Source organism: Plectropomus leopardus, chromosome 13 (assembly GCF_008729295.1).
Source record: "Plectropomus leopardus isolate mb chromosome 13, YSFRI_Pleo_2.0, whole genome shotgun sequence".
Lineage (NCBI taxonomy): Eukaryota > Metazoa > Chordata > Actinopteri > Perciformes > Serranidae > Plectropomus > Plectropomus leopardus.
This window is the reverse complement of record NC_056475.1, coordinates 18,989,623-19,004,668: the sequence shown is the minus strand read 5'-3', so window position 1 is coordinate 19,004,668 and position 15,046 is coordinate 18,989,623. Positions and strand designations below refer to the sequence as shown.

Below are 15,046 nucleotides of genomic sequence, written 5' to 3'. Positions count from 1 at the left end.
GCGGCGTGTATGTCACATGGGATGAATAAATCCCCCAGCAATATCTTTTGTATCTTATTTTTTTATTTATTTGTAATTCTTTTTTTATTTATTAATGAATGACATCAGGCTATGTGAATCGATTTTGGAAAAATATAGTTAATGTCTTTCCAAGAAGTAAATGCTGTTTGATGTATCACTAATTTGCTGTGTGGATCAATAAATTGAAGTGACATGTAAACTTAAAGAGGCAGCCCGACAGGATGTTTGGTTGGAGCAGATGTTAAGTAGGTTGGGGGGGGGTGAAGGTGTGGGGCTCAGGTGCAGCTCAGCAGCTTGCTCCCATGTCGTGCAGTGAGCGGCGTGTATGTCACATGGGATGAATAAATCCCCCAGCATTCATTGCTGCTCATCAAGGTTCCACCTCCCTGCCAGTGCACACTGTCAAAATGATTATTCCGCCTGGACGTGATGATGAGGACATTATCTCCACACACACACACACAAACAAACAGCACTTCTAAGGCTCACTGGAGGCTGCGCTGCTGTAGTTTTTCAGTTTTTACTGCAGTGTGTTTTTTCACTCTCAGACCTAAATGCGAGGCCCCCTCAGTCTCACTACCCTGATGCAGTGTTTCTGTCTTAGCCGTGACAGAAAAAAAGATTTGAAGTGCTCCCTTATTTCAACAATTCTCCATTTACTGAGCACTAAACGCAACACAAAGAAATATACCAGAAAGAAAGCACAGAGACAAAGAGGTACTGACTTGTGACCAAGGTGCTTCAGGAAGTAGCCCAGGACTTTGAGAGCTTGGACCCGGATACTCTCGCTCTTAGAGGCCAGGAGCTTGCAGATCACCCTGTAACACGTCAAACACAAAGCCGCACTGATTACAAATCAGTGAAGGAATTATAATACCTTAGATGTAGGCTAAAAGTGAGAAACCCAGTTTTTCTGTGTAGGTAGTAAACACCTGCTGCCTGATACTCAGTAAACATCCTCAAAGTTAGCAACACGTGCGCTGACTGAAGCATTTTCTTCAAAGGACTGTGCTCAGAGGACATAAAAGTAAAAAAACACAGCACAGTTTGCTGACTAGCTCTCTGACAACAGCAGATTTACCATAGCAACCAGAAACTCCACGTGCAATTGTGCTTCAGGGGACTTATCAGCACAGTTAGAGGGCCGTCTTTGAGAAGTCACGCTGCGAGGATGAAGCTCCCCTTTGTATGTGTAACATCGGTATTGTAAATGAATGTATAAACAATGGCTAAACCATGCAGTAGCACATTAATGTTATTGTTGTGGCACAGTGCAAGATTTATTTGCTCATCAGAATATCATATCATCAATCATATAATAAAGACAAAGGTTACAAATGTTATTTTGTACAAAGAACAGATAATATAACTGCATTTGGTAACACTTTAAATCCATAGGTCTCTTCGTGCTTTTAAAATATTCACAATTATTTTTTTGAGTCTCAAAGGAATATCAATAACAGGAAGTGTGCATAAAACTGCTTTGTGTATTTCTTCTGAGATTTTAACTTCATAAGCTACAGCCTTTGTATTTATAAATGTATTTAAGTTTTTAGGAGCTCATATTATGTATCCACAAGTATTAGGACTAGGCAATAAGGAGAAAATACTTTTGACCAAATACCTCTATATAATTACTGCACTGATATTGTGGGATTAACTATTGGTGCTTTCACAAAATACTCACAATTATATTTTTGATAAATAATCACCAGAAATGTGGAAATAATACCCAGGGAAACATTTTATAGCCTGGGAATGATAATATTGTGCCTACTGTGATGCAACTTTCAATAAGGCGAGTTGCGCCTGATGTTGTTAAGTGGCCATAACCGCCATGGTTATCATGGCTCAGATACTGGAGCTGATCTTCTTCCAGACTTTTTTTTTTAAGTGTGTATGAAAATATTGTCTTGTGAGGCTCTAGCTAGCCCTTCACTAAAATTAGCAACGTCTCTTCCATGTTTCTCAGACTGATATTTACAGAAGACATGAAAGATATCCGTGACTGTGATTGGTTGTTTCTTTAAAACCAAGAAAAGACAAGACTGAACGATTTTACAATATCCAAAATCTAAGACCATATGGAGGCTTTTGTTGTAATACAAATATATAAATAGAAAAAGGTTTAACTTGAAATGTAAACAAAATATGTTCAGGCATACAATGATTAGTGTCATAATTAATAAAGAAAGCTCTTTTTCATGTCAGTACGATGCGGTGTTGCCTCATGTCTTTATTTGTGTGTGTGCATGTGTGTGTGTGTGTGTGTGTGTGTGGGCAGGCAGCATTCACCTTATTCCATTTCTCTGGTCAAATGCAGGGATCATAGACGCTGGGTGTTCGGACATAAGAGCCACCAATAGCTGGAGCACGTCGTGGATATTCTCATCCTGCAGAGAAACGAAAGCAAAGTTGAACAGGTGAAAAAAAGGAGCATGAGGAGGGTTAAAAGGACAAAAAGAGAGAGAGTTGTAGGGGACAAGAAGCCAGTATTGCAAGGAGCAGGTGGTATTTCAGAACAAGAATAGCTATAATTGTTACAGAAGAGTACATTCTGTTCAGTCCATTGTTGCGCCATTTTTCACGCTGTCACAGCGCCTGAGCTGACTCACACTCGCTCTCGTTTAAGTGGACCATAACTCCGGCCCACAAATTATAATGCACATTTTGCCACCGGCTCCACTCAACCATTCTCACTGCTCCCTCTCTCACAGTGTCTCTTTGGCACAGAAGTTAGCGTTTACCTCATGCATGGTCAGTAGGTAGTTGAGAATGCTTTGCAGCTCGTCCTCCTTCACGCCCCGGTCCTGTGAAAAACAGACATGGCATCTTTCATTGAAACATTCATGATCTTCAGTTGTTTTTACATCTTCTTAACCTCAGATGACTTCATTTATTCTGTTCCTGGTGATGCATTTTAACCATGAGGAAGCAATGCACATACACACATGCATGCACGTGTGCTCCCGCGCACACACACACCTAAATGCAGAAAGAAATCAATACAAAGGACACACAAACACAAAAGACACAGTGCTTTATTCAGGACTCTGATCTATAATGCGATTCTCCACACCTCCACACACACAAACACACACACACACATTTCAGATTAAGCCTGAGATCCGTGGAAGGGAGGAAAACAACAGAGGACATAATGGAAAACAGCGATTTCTTGCAACTTTATGCGTGGAGTATAATGAAGATAATGGTAATCAGTTTCTCTCACTGTACCTTCAGTATGAGTTGTTTGAGGAAGAGGAGCATGAAGGCTCTCAGTGAGATGATCTCCTTCTGGGATGGCCGTGGTCCGTCTAAACAAACACACCCAAACAAAAGAATAATTTCCTGTTAAAAATCCATTTTTATGCACGATAATGATCATCTAAATAAGTCTGTAGCTCAGTCTGAGTGAACCCTTCTGTGTGCCGATATTAGGTTTTATAAGGCTTCCTGGAGAGCAGAGAAAAACATGTTAACATACACATACAAGCACTCAGATCACGACAGATCTGTGATACTTTACATCACTGTCATTAACTGAGCAATTTGGCAATCTTGATATTTTATAGTAATACTAATCTAACTGATTACAGCAAAGACATGGCAATTTACAAAAACCTGATTGATGGTCTAAATGATCCAAACCAAACAAGCACTGTAATCCACTGTATCTACTTTAAAGCTCTGGCACTCCATCAGCTGTTTGCTGTGCTGAGCTACCAAGAAATAATAAAGCTAAAAACACAAAAGCATCTGACGCACACAAAAGGAAAAATTTTTCATGTGGTTCTGATGTCATAGCTTATATCTGAAAGGTCTTTTGCCCTTCTTGGCACATTTAGCTCCATTTTGCTGTGATTCATAACTGCCACAGACCTCCACTACCTTTAAACATGTGCCTTAAGAGCCACAAAGAGCCACCAGGTTTGGGGACACTGTTTCCAACTGTTGTGTTAGTTTATTCTGCAATTTGGGTGCTTTTAGCTTCAGCAAAGGCTTCCTTTTACCTCTGACACTATGGCACAGTAGCCCATTTTAAAAGAAAAAAAACAACCCTGACAACTCAGATGTTGGCAATCCATTTTCATTGTTGTAACAGCATTTCAGTCATTTTTGAGGTGTTTAATGCGTGCGCCAGATCCTCAGAAGCTTACGGCTGTGATGAATCGGCTCAAAACAGCTGCCAAATAACTAACTAATGGATCTAAGTGCCAAAGAAAAAAAGATACATAGTTTGGGATCAAAGCAATAATGATATAAGACCTAGCCTTTAATAAAAATACGGGCATTTTTTTTCCCTTTAAAGGAATAGTTCTGAGTTTTTTGAAGTGGGGTTGTATGAGGTACTTATTTGCAATCAGTATATTATGTGTAGTACATGTATTGTACGCTATATTTAGAATATTTTCACTACTTTCTGATGGGAAACTGAAGCCACACTATAACTCTTTTTAAAGCCAGCAGACTCCTCCCTTGCCTTGATCATTTAGTTTGTTTGTTATTTTGTGCCTCAGGTAAATCTGAACGACCCCTTTAAAACACCAAAGTCGCTTGAGGCAGCGGTAGACCAGTAACTCCCATGTTCTGAGAGGTACAATGACTGTTTTTGTCAGTGGACTCTGGCTTTGAAAAGAGCATCATTTTCAGATCATTTCCTTGTCAGAGAATTCGGCGAGGGAAAAAGATGAAAATATTCAAAATATAGCGTAAACTATATATTTTACGCTAATATATACTATATATATATATATATATATATATATATATATATTATATATATATATATATAGAGAGAGAGAGAGAGAGAGAGACTTCTTCTTTTATATGGCTAATACCCATTTTCCACCAAAATTAGTGCTTATTTGTGGGCTTGTTAAACAAGTGAAGATTCGCTGAAAATTTGCTATAAACTCCTCTCACATTACTAGCATGTACCTTTTTACTGGTGTGTCATGTTCAATGTCATGGACGGGCCAGAAAATAGAAAATGGTTAGTATTCAGTAGAAAGCAGCATGGAGGTCAGTGAAAATGTTATGGTGGTTTCTTCTTTTTAATATCACCTTTTATTCAGTCTCTCTTTTAATGTCAGTGCAGCGTATTTGGAACAATGTTTGAGCGCTGCTTGGGAGGAAAAGGACGGTATTTAGGGGCAGCCCGTCTTTGCATTGCACCAGCAAAGAGGCTAAAATTAGCATGTCTATCCAGTTGTCTTATTTCCATCTCTGCTAAAGGAAGCCAGTTGGAGATGGTGCTGATAAATTCCCGTGACTACTGCAGTCATTTGATGCAGGAGTGAATATCCATTATAATCTTTCCTTAATTAAAAAAAAGCCAGACGTTAGTGGGTGTGGAAAGGGGCTCAAGATGCATTTTGCTACTGCCCTTGTCCACAGCAGTGCATTGATAGTACTCCTGTCTGCTTCTTAAAACTGGGGGCATGATGACCACCATCTACTCTATTTTAAACACTGAGTATAGATAATTACCTTATATGACGCCACTTCAATAATTCTGAACTATCCCTTTAATGGTCCCAGTGGCCATTGCAGCCAGACAAAGATGACTTTCTCTATCCAACTTTCCCACTCATCCTCCATCTTCTTCAACTATTCTCCTACAGATGTCATTGACAAACAAACAGTCAGTACGCAATAAACCTCACAAGCTGCCTGTTCTCATCAGCACTCTACATTCCCAACAGAGGTTTGTTGAGTTTATAAGGCTACAATAAACATTTATGATGTCCGGCTTATGTGCATTTGCCACCGTGCACTCTGCTGTGTCAGGGTATTTGGAATTGACCTTATTTTACACAAAGCGAGAGTACTGCAATAGAAAACAGTGTTTATTGTAAGCTCAATAAAATGCACCTTGCCCTCTCAGAACATTTAAACCGATATCTAATCCGTAGCTGCTTAGCCAGCGGAATAAAAGCAAAGAGAAACATAAAAAACAGAGGGTGTGAAAGAAAAGGAAGCTTTTCCGTTTCGCCTTGAATCATATGACTGTGTACGTGTCTCAGTCTGTTCACCTGCTCTTCACAAAGCCAAAACATGACAACGAAGCACTCCCCTATGATTCATCATCATTATCTGTCAAGCTGGTGCATGTTGGTGGAATAGTGACACTTGCCATCCATCACGATTACGCAGCAGCTCTGTGTCAAACGTGGACATGCCAGGTGAGTGTGTGCCAGTGCAACCTCATTTTAATGGCCTTTTAAGCAGATTTGAGCAAAGCTTATATTCATCTAAACCGCTTCTCAAGGGCAGCTTTAATTATCATCTTTTACTCTTTGAAATTAATTTTCTCCCTCTTATGCTCCTTTTATCCAAATCTGACTCAACAGTTTTATCCATTCATTGTGGAAACACTGTTTTGTTCTGCCAGATAATGCCAACCTGCAAGGAGTCAAAGAGGGTTTTTTTTATTATGAACCTATGAATGTGGGTGAGTGACTCTTCATAAGCGTGTGTTTATTCTGACTATGGGCTCCTGCAAAAACAACACACACAAGTTGATCTAAAAATATAGTCAATTTTTGCAGTTTGTTGAAGTCTTTTCATTTGAGGCTTGTTTGTTGATCTACATTCAGTCTGTGAGTGCTCATTACTTAAGGACTTGAAGGATATTTATTCGGATTTAACGCCAGTTAAACTGCATTATGTTATAATACAAAACATTGCAGAACGCAACAAAATTAAAACATAATATATAACACTAACTGTATCACTGAGGTTAGCAGAATGAAACAAAAATAAATAAAAAGGGAGACACTTTTAAATCATAATGAATATTTTCAGGCATATTCTTGTTTCACTTAATAGAAGCTGTTTAATCGCTGTTTCAGTTGTATTGAGTTCAAAAGCAATGTACCTGACTAGTGCAAAAGGTCGGAGGTGTTTTTATTAGGTACAGTACACACTCCCTTTTTGTGATTTCTTAAAACAATTTTTAAACATTAAATGGAGCTTTTTGTAAAATACGAGAAAAGCCTGGGAATCAACTGTATTTCTAAGCAGGGTTTCAAAGACTTAAAGCAGGTTCAGGGAAAAAATATACTTATTCAAAAAAATACTGTCTATCTACAACTTGAATTCAACCTCATTACTTCAGACTGAGGCACAGTTAAATACATTCTCCCCACAAAGCCCATTGTGGGTTTCAAAATATCTGTTCATTACTATGCAAATGAATTCCATCAATGCATATCACACTTTTACAGTACAGCCAAGTACACACACATGCAGACTTCCAAACCACAAGTAGCACATCCTGTAGCTTTGAACGGCCATTAGTACGAGTCTGAGGCTAATTGCTGCTGTTATCAGTGGTTCTTTATGGGGCTGAATCCCTGCAGTCAAACAGCAATATCGCCAAACAGAAAGGAAGCCAGACAGCCACTTGATTAGAAATTCCAAAAGCTCCCTTGGATCTGCCAATCAAATCCGTCTGTTGCCATGGCAACATGGGATGCGTACTCATAGTCAGCGGAGGGTCCCAGGCGAAAGAAGATGTTGATTAAAGTGAAAAGGCCTGCTCCGACCTTTCTGAAGCTCTGCTGTGAGGCAACAGTGGCTGTGTTACCTCTGCTCTCTGTTGAATTACAAAGCCACTGAAAATATATCTGATTTGTCGCCGTGTTGTGTCTGGAATAAGATGTGTTTTATAATTGCACTTCTTTTTCAAATATGGCCAAATCTTTCATAGTTTTGTTTCCACATGCACTGTATTCACAGGAAACACAAAAGGATGTGTGTGCATTTCACTTCTAAATAAAGGGAAAAATAGACTTCTATTACACAGGCTTCACATGCACATAACACTGTTATTCTACTTAAGAGACAACAACCAATTTTTTACAAAAGAAAAGAATATGCATTCTCTTTTTCTACAATAGTCCTATTCACTCTCTAACGTGCAAAAAGATTTACAAAAAGGGAGCTGCTCAGCTGTGCATACGAGCAACATACAGGTTGTTTAGGGAAGGAGAGAATGCATGTATAAAGTGTCTGTGTATGACATAAATGACCACTTTCTTTCCAGTCAGTATCACTTTTTATTCCATACACTTTAAAGAAGCTGTTGTTATTTGACCTGACATTACATAAGGTGCTTCGACAAAATTGCAAAGCAATTCAAAGCCATTAAACATCTAGTTACTTTTTAAAGTCTAAGGACTACTGACTTAATGTATTCTCTGTGGTGTTTTCAGCTGTAAGCTAAAACTAAAACCGATTACAGGAATTCAGAACCTTAGTAACTTATCTTAAAAGCTAATCATAAACCACATACAATTAAAAGTAATCCTTGTTTGCTATTATTTAGTGTAGAGTTAAAGCCCGAAAATCAATCATTCATCATCTAAAACTGCTTATCCTGTTAAGGGTCGCAGGGGGCCGACACTCAGCCGACACTGGGCGCAGTGCATCTAGGACAGTTTGCCAGACTATGACAGGGCTGACACATAAAGCTGGACAACCATACAAGCTCAGATTTATACATACAACCAATCAATCAATGTCTTTGGACTTTTTGGTGTTTTTTTGTTAGGACAAGACAGCCTTGTTAATGAGATGAATAAAGGCAGAGAGATAGTAAAGAAGAAGAAGGTTAAGAAAGAATTTAAGACAGAAATGAATAAGACCAAACAAAGTCATATAGTGTACAGACAAACACGCTGGGTGAGCAGTTAAGTTCTCGTGATATTAAAAATTGTATATATGATTTATCTTTTTTCTTTGTCTTACAGCGATAATGTCTTCATGTGTGCAAATGTCTGTGCAGGTGTGAACCTACCGAGACCTTTGGGGGTGATTCCACTGCACTCCAGCGGGTTGATGGCCCAGTAGTAGTACTTCAGAGTGTGCATCAGCTGCAGCACAGTGCCGACACGGCGGATTGTGGTGTAGATGGTAGCTGTGCCGATAAACTCCGATGACAGGTATGTGTAGAGGGATAGCTGGACCTGAATACACACACATCCATTTATACAGTGCATATACATACATACACATACACACACACACACACACACACACACACACACACACACACAAAGGTCGATGGACAAAAACAAATTGTCAGACACCTGGTGGGTGAGAAACAAATTATCTGTGTGTTTCTGGTGTTCAAACAAAAGGCAGTTTTATTGTGAAAAGACTGCCATGGGGGAATGAAAGGATTCTTCCCTCCAGCAAAAGCGCCAATGTTTTCAGCTTTGTGTTATTTTTGATGTTTTGTGCCTGAAGCCATCAAGCTTCTGAGGAGCTCCGTATGCAGCGCTGACATTTAAGGAGGGCGCTCTCCAATTGCCTTATTTGCTCCTTCCCTGCCTCCCTCCGTTCCTTTTTTCCCTCTCTTAATATTCCACTAACCAATCCTCTCCATCGCCTCGACACAGAACTCACGTCTGCTGCATGCTCACAAATCTCTGAGCTCATTACAGTGACCACGACGCTAAGGACCAGCCTTAACGAGGTAACGCTGGTTAAGCGGATGAAATTAGCGGAGTGCCGCGGCCTGACCATACCGCATCACAGCTCATCTAGAATGGAGAGTGCACTCAGCTGGCTTAAATGGCCTTCATTACAATACTTTTCAAACATTTAGCTGTTTATCTGGTGTGATTTACAACAGGTTGGGCCGCAGGAAAACCTGGAACTCCTTGATCATCATTGCACAATAGTTTGGGCTGCGCTGCTGCAACAGTAACAAACATTCTCCCATCTCTGGGAGGATTATGTTTGCCAGAAGTCCTTGGTGAAGAAAACAAGCCCTTTATTTTCAGTGTGAGCGAGGGCGACCATATGAGAGATGGGAGATGAGGTTCAGACATGATTTCTTCAAGTGTTTTCTGTCCTGAATATGACAAAGGCTATTCTTGCCAATAATAAGGGTGATGATAACACCATGAGAAGTGGAAAATAATAAAGCTCAGTGGGAGACAAGAATGGTACAGTGAAGTAAGATTAAAGGATTATTTTTTTGCTATTATTTTGTTGCTGCTTATAACATTTATTGTGCTTGTCTTGTTCTCATGATGACCCTGCTGAACTGTGGTAATGTTTACTAATAATTCATTGTCAGTCTCTGTGCTGGTGCTCAGTTGAAGGCAATAGTCTTGCCACTTCAGACTGTGGTTTACATGTTTCTGCTGTGTTGGATTCTGACTTTCACACCCCCCTTTTTCTCCTGAGCTGCAGCACCTGCTCAGTCACATTTCCTCCGTCTTAACTGCAGCCTGCCCTGGAGAGTGATACTGCTGCACCCAGGAGCCAATCACGTCTCAGGGTCAGAGGGAAGAAGACGGGGAGTCAGGAAGTTCTGAAAATAATGGAGGCAAGAGCTGACTGGCCCCGCGGGAACGCCAGGAACACTCACGTCTAGTTCAGAGTGAGGAGGGGGGAAAAAAGGAGCTACGCATCTCTCGCCTGTCCCGGGGTCTTTTCAAATGTCACTGTTTCTCTTTGTTTCCTTCGTTTGCCTGTTCTGTCCTTCCCTGCATGATGTGCCAGCTCCTCCCTCCATGTCCTGTAACCTCCTTTGTTATATTATTGCAAAGGGCAATGGGCACTAAGATGTCAGTCCCTTCTTCCTCTTCATTTCATACTTGCTTGCTTGTCTCAATTTTCCTTGCATTCAGAAAAATCTCCTTGAAAACTATGAGCAGAAATTTTTTTTTTCTTTTTCTATTTTGTCTGTGAGTCTATTACGCCATTAATTCTTTTTTTCAGACCATCTTCTTCTGTTTTTTTTTTGCAGCAAGGTCGTAAAAACACACACATATGCAGTAGATGCACACATATAAACAGACCTTGGCAGGGGTGTGTATCCAGATGGCAGCGTTGAAGAGGACATGGTCACAGAGCTGTTTGAGGAGAGGCGCTCCATGAGGTAAACCATCCAGATACTTGGCGAAGGACAAGAATTGTTCAAGTACAGCCCTGGTGATGTGGACTCGTGATGACTGGACAAAAGATGAGAAACATAAACTGTCATTTAACCAGAATGGTAATAAAACCCCTCTTTTTTTGCAAATGACATTGTTGTTAAAAGGTCCAGCATGTAGGATTTAGGGGTATATACTGGCAGAAACTGAATATTATATAATAAGTATGCTCTTTTCAGCATGTAATCAACTGAAAATACGAATCACTGTGTGTTTGCTACCTTAGAAGGGACCAGGTCCTTGTGTATATAGATCACTACATTGCACTGCCCTGTTCCTACAGTAGCCCAGAACAAACAAACCTAGTTCTGCTTCTAGATAGGGTCATTCGTTTTAACAAACACAGCATTTTTTAAAAAAAAAAAATTTAATGTGAAATTGCTTTATTCAGTGTTTTTATTGGTTTTGGAAGAGGCCTCTGTGGATAATACTCCTTTAATGGGCTGTTACCCCAAAATCTTTGTGCAGTCATATTAGTTAGCTAACTGTGCAGCACTGGTCCAGAACAGCGAAGCAAACTGGTTAACTAACAGTTGTGTACTATTAAAACATATTGGTCAATTACCTGTAGTAATCTTTCAAGTGTGCGGACATTCTTATGAGCCACAATGGGACGTTTTTTAACTTTTCAAGCAAGAGACTGTGATATACTGTCCACCTAAGAAATTAACATGATGCACAAATCCATGAAGCTGCCATTAATTATTATTTGAGTAGCTTAGTATTGTATGCCCCATAAAAGGCTATGTTTATACATGGCCGTTTAGGCCACTATACATATAATTGTAGCCCCAGTTTAATAGGCAACTTTTTTCTTTTTTTTTTTAACAGTATATGTATTAGGAGATCCCTGCTTTGTCTCTCTTTCAGCTAAGGGATCCTGGACCTGAAAAACATTGAAGACCATGATCTGGTGCATATCAAACTGAAAAGTTCAGTTCTAAGATACTGATTACTGAGCGGGATTCAAAACATGTAAGCTTTAAAAAACTTCCATGGAGGCCATGGCAAATACAAGGCCACTCTATGTATTCACCCAACAATAAATAAATATGACGCGTGACACTTAAAATGCTTAATTGTGGAGGCCTTTCTTTTCACTGACCTTCTCAAGCAGGTATCCAATCACCAGAAAGCCCTTCCCTCCCAGCATTTGCTCCTGCATCGCCACTGAGCTCTTCAACAGCTCCACCAGGAACGCCAGCAGAGTGGCACTGAAACAAACACATTGTGCACACATATTTCAGTGACCCTGCGTTGAAATCACAGATGGATTTCACCACTGGAGTATGTGAGTGACGAGGCAAAAAAAAAACAAAAAACGTTCACGTTGCTCGCTCCACATTCATCTTCATCATTTATCTTTAATAAGAATGTGTTTTTCCTTCTGTTTGTTATCGTTATCTTCCTGATGATATTTGACAAATCGTCTCGGATGCTGCTAACATGATGCGGAGATGCTGCCTGATATCTAACTGTGTTAAAGCTAGTGTGCTGGAATAGTATCTTGGAGTGAGAAGAACGCAGACACTCCGACTTTCTAAAAGCAGCTCATCGCTCCAGGGAAAACCACATAACTCTTCTTCCTTTCACTCTTACATGCCCTGCTCTCTATAATCAGTTATTTCTGGCCTGCGGCGTAATTGTAAGGTTGGTCTTTCAGAGGGAAGATAATCCTCACACATAGCGGACTCATCTCTATAAAATGTTGCTCATAGTTGTTTTGTTTTACTTCTTTTTCATTTTCTTCTTTGATTTTTGGTTCAATTTCAGGATCAGCCACTGTAGATGTTTCACATTAAATAACAAAACAAGCTTTAAATAATTTGTACTGTTGATATCACTGTATTCCAGGCAGCCACTGGGATCCAGTTATTTTTTGTAGACCACTCACCAGACTGTGGTGTCCACACTGCTGTCATTGAGCTGTTTGTAGTCCAGCTGAGCGAAGAGAGGGAAAAGGACCTGGATGCCTCCTATGGAGTGGATGGCACTGTGGATGGAGTGGGTAACAATGGCCTTCACATCCTGTGGGACGAAAATGGACTGTTAGAGCAGACAAAAACATGTGTTGTACTGTATCGACACACAAACAGAGATAAAATCACTCACTCATTGCCATGTAGCATATCTCACATCAGACTTACAGTAGAACATCTACTTCAGGTCTCAAATACAACATTACTACAATTTTAAATGGTAATTAAACCTCAAAACGTCCACCACAATATGGGACTTATTGCTCAGAATTTATTGTTGAGACTTATTTGTCAGGGAGACAACTAAGAGCTCTGATTTCACAATGGATGGACATAATGTTCTTGCCTGCCTTTCCCACAACCCAATTTCTCATCTCTCTGAAGTTGTAATAATAGGGTTCCTACATAAAGACCAACTTTACAGCAACCAAAACTGAAGAAAACGATATTAACCTACATCAGTTACTCAGTGTTAAGGACAGTTTAGCCCAAATGTTTATTGTAACATAAAGCATGACTTTTTTGGGAAGTATCTGCCATTTGTTGGTGGGTTTTCTGGTTGATTTTTTGTTTTTCGCTCTGCAGGTTGGACTCCAGTGCCTTGATTTTCATCGTGCAGAGAAACAGTGATGAAGAACTAGTGATCCTATGCTCTGATCATGCGGAAGAGGCAATCTATACATTTCTTAAAAAATGGTACCAATTACTTTGGCGTTTTACAATGTTAGGAAAAAAACAATTAATAAAATCCTACATACCATGTCTAAGCAGCCAAGCATCTTTAAGACTTCTGAAATACTGATTTAAAACATTTAAATACCAATAAGTACCTTAGTTTCGGAGTGATGGATTCATTGCCTTTTAAGGCTTTTTAAGGATCCATGGGAACCCAAAACAGAAGCTGTCTTTTGTATTTCAGTGAGAAAAAATGTAATACTCTGAAAATGAACTAATTATGAATTGCTGCTGTAAGTGTCACCTGTTTAGCTTTGTAGCCTGTCTTTTGCTGTCCAAACTCACTGATGATTGCGTGACCTCTACTAACAAATTGAAATAACTAAAATACAATGAGACTCACTTGCTGCCATTGTAATTGTAAATTACAGTAATTACTGCCTGGATTGCTGGTAAAATTTTCACACAACAAACAACAGAGAGAAAATCTTGAATGAAGATGAGGTACAAAGAACCACTTTTAACAACAAGCCCTGAATTAAGGGTGCCTGGAAAGATATTTGCTTAATAAAGCAATACCCTAGAAAGAGAGTGCACCATTAACAGCTTAAAGTCTAAAAAATGTGAGCTTCGAGACATTGGTATTTACTGAAGGGTATAGTGGCAGCTGTCTTTCACAAGGTGCATTTTATATTTACTTTTTTAACAAACACCTGTATTGTCCTGCTGCGGTAAGCCTCATATATGCAGCACTTCAGTAAATATACAGATTTTTCAGAAGTGCATTGGATTCAGCCTGTGGTGTACTAGCCTGACTGAATCGCCATTTCATTTCAAATCAATCATTCATACATAAACTGCTGAAAATCACGAGATGTTGCAGTGATTCAGAGCGAGTGATGAGCAGAGTCCAGCCACACTGACCTGTAGCATGAGTGCATGTGGTGAGTGGACAAAGATGGAGGGGTTTTCCCTGGGCGATGACTCCAGGCAGAGCTGGGCGTCCGTCGCCTTGGCGTTGTAGGTGAAGGAGATGGAGCTGGCCAGCTTGCCATCGTACAACACCTGTTTGTGGTGCTCAGCCAGGTGGATGTCGCTCTCTGACTTGAACTTGAAGGTGCTCTGCAGTGACGGGGAAAGAGGGGTCATGTGAGGGAAAAACTTTGAATCAAAGAGACAAATGACTTGTCCAGAGAAGTGTGAGTGTGTGTCTGTGTGTACAAGTACAACACCCAAAATGATGTCTGCTTAATTGCAGCGTGAGCCATGTGTAAACAACACAGCATTAGCTTAATGAACACAGCGCTAACCCGGGCACTAATTCAATTAGCCCAGAATAAGAGATGGAAAGGGCCAGCGGAGAGAGGCACCCAGAGATCCAAATTTATCTCCTGTCTTTACAGTCCACCAACA

The 15,046-nt window shown here is 40.0% G+C and overlaps 1 protein-coding gene across 1 annotated transcript in view; it reads right to left on the bottom strand.

The window, feature by feature from the left end:
* LOC121952349 (neurobeachin-like) overlaps window positions 1–15,046 on the bottom strand; it is a 117,986-nt gene that overhangs the window by 45,390 nt on the left and 57,550 nt on the right. The window contains exons 9-17 of the mRNA XM_042498966.1: window positions 14,558–14,755; window positions 12,874–13,007; window positions 12,085–12,193; window positions 10,845–10,997; window positions 8,828–8,996; window positions 3,259–3,338; window positions 2,769–2,831; window positions 2,317–2,414; window positions 747–839 (exon numbers count right to left, since the gene is read on the bottom strand). Coding sequence (XP_042354900.1) covers window positions 747–839; window positions 2,317–2,414; window positions 2,769–2,831; window positions 3,259–3,338; window positions 8,828–8,996; window positions 10,845–10,997; window positions 12,085–12,193; window positions 12,874–13,007; window positions 14,558–14,755 — 1,097 coding nt within the window. The remainder of the gene's footprint in view (window positions 1–746; window positions 840–2,316; window positions 2,415–2,768; window positions 2,832–3,258; window positions 3,339–8,827; window positions 8,997–10,844; window positions 10,998–12,084; window positions 12,194–12,873; window positions 13,008–14,557; window positions 14,756–15,046) is intronic.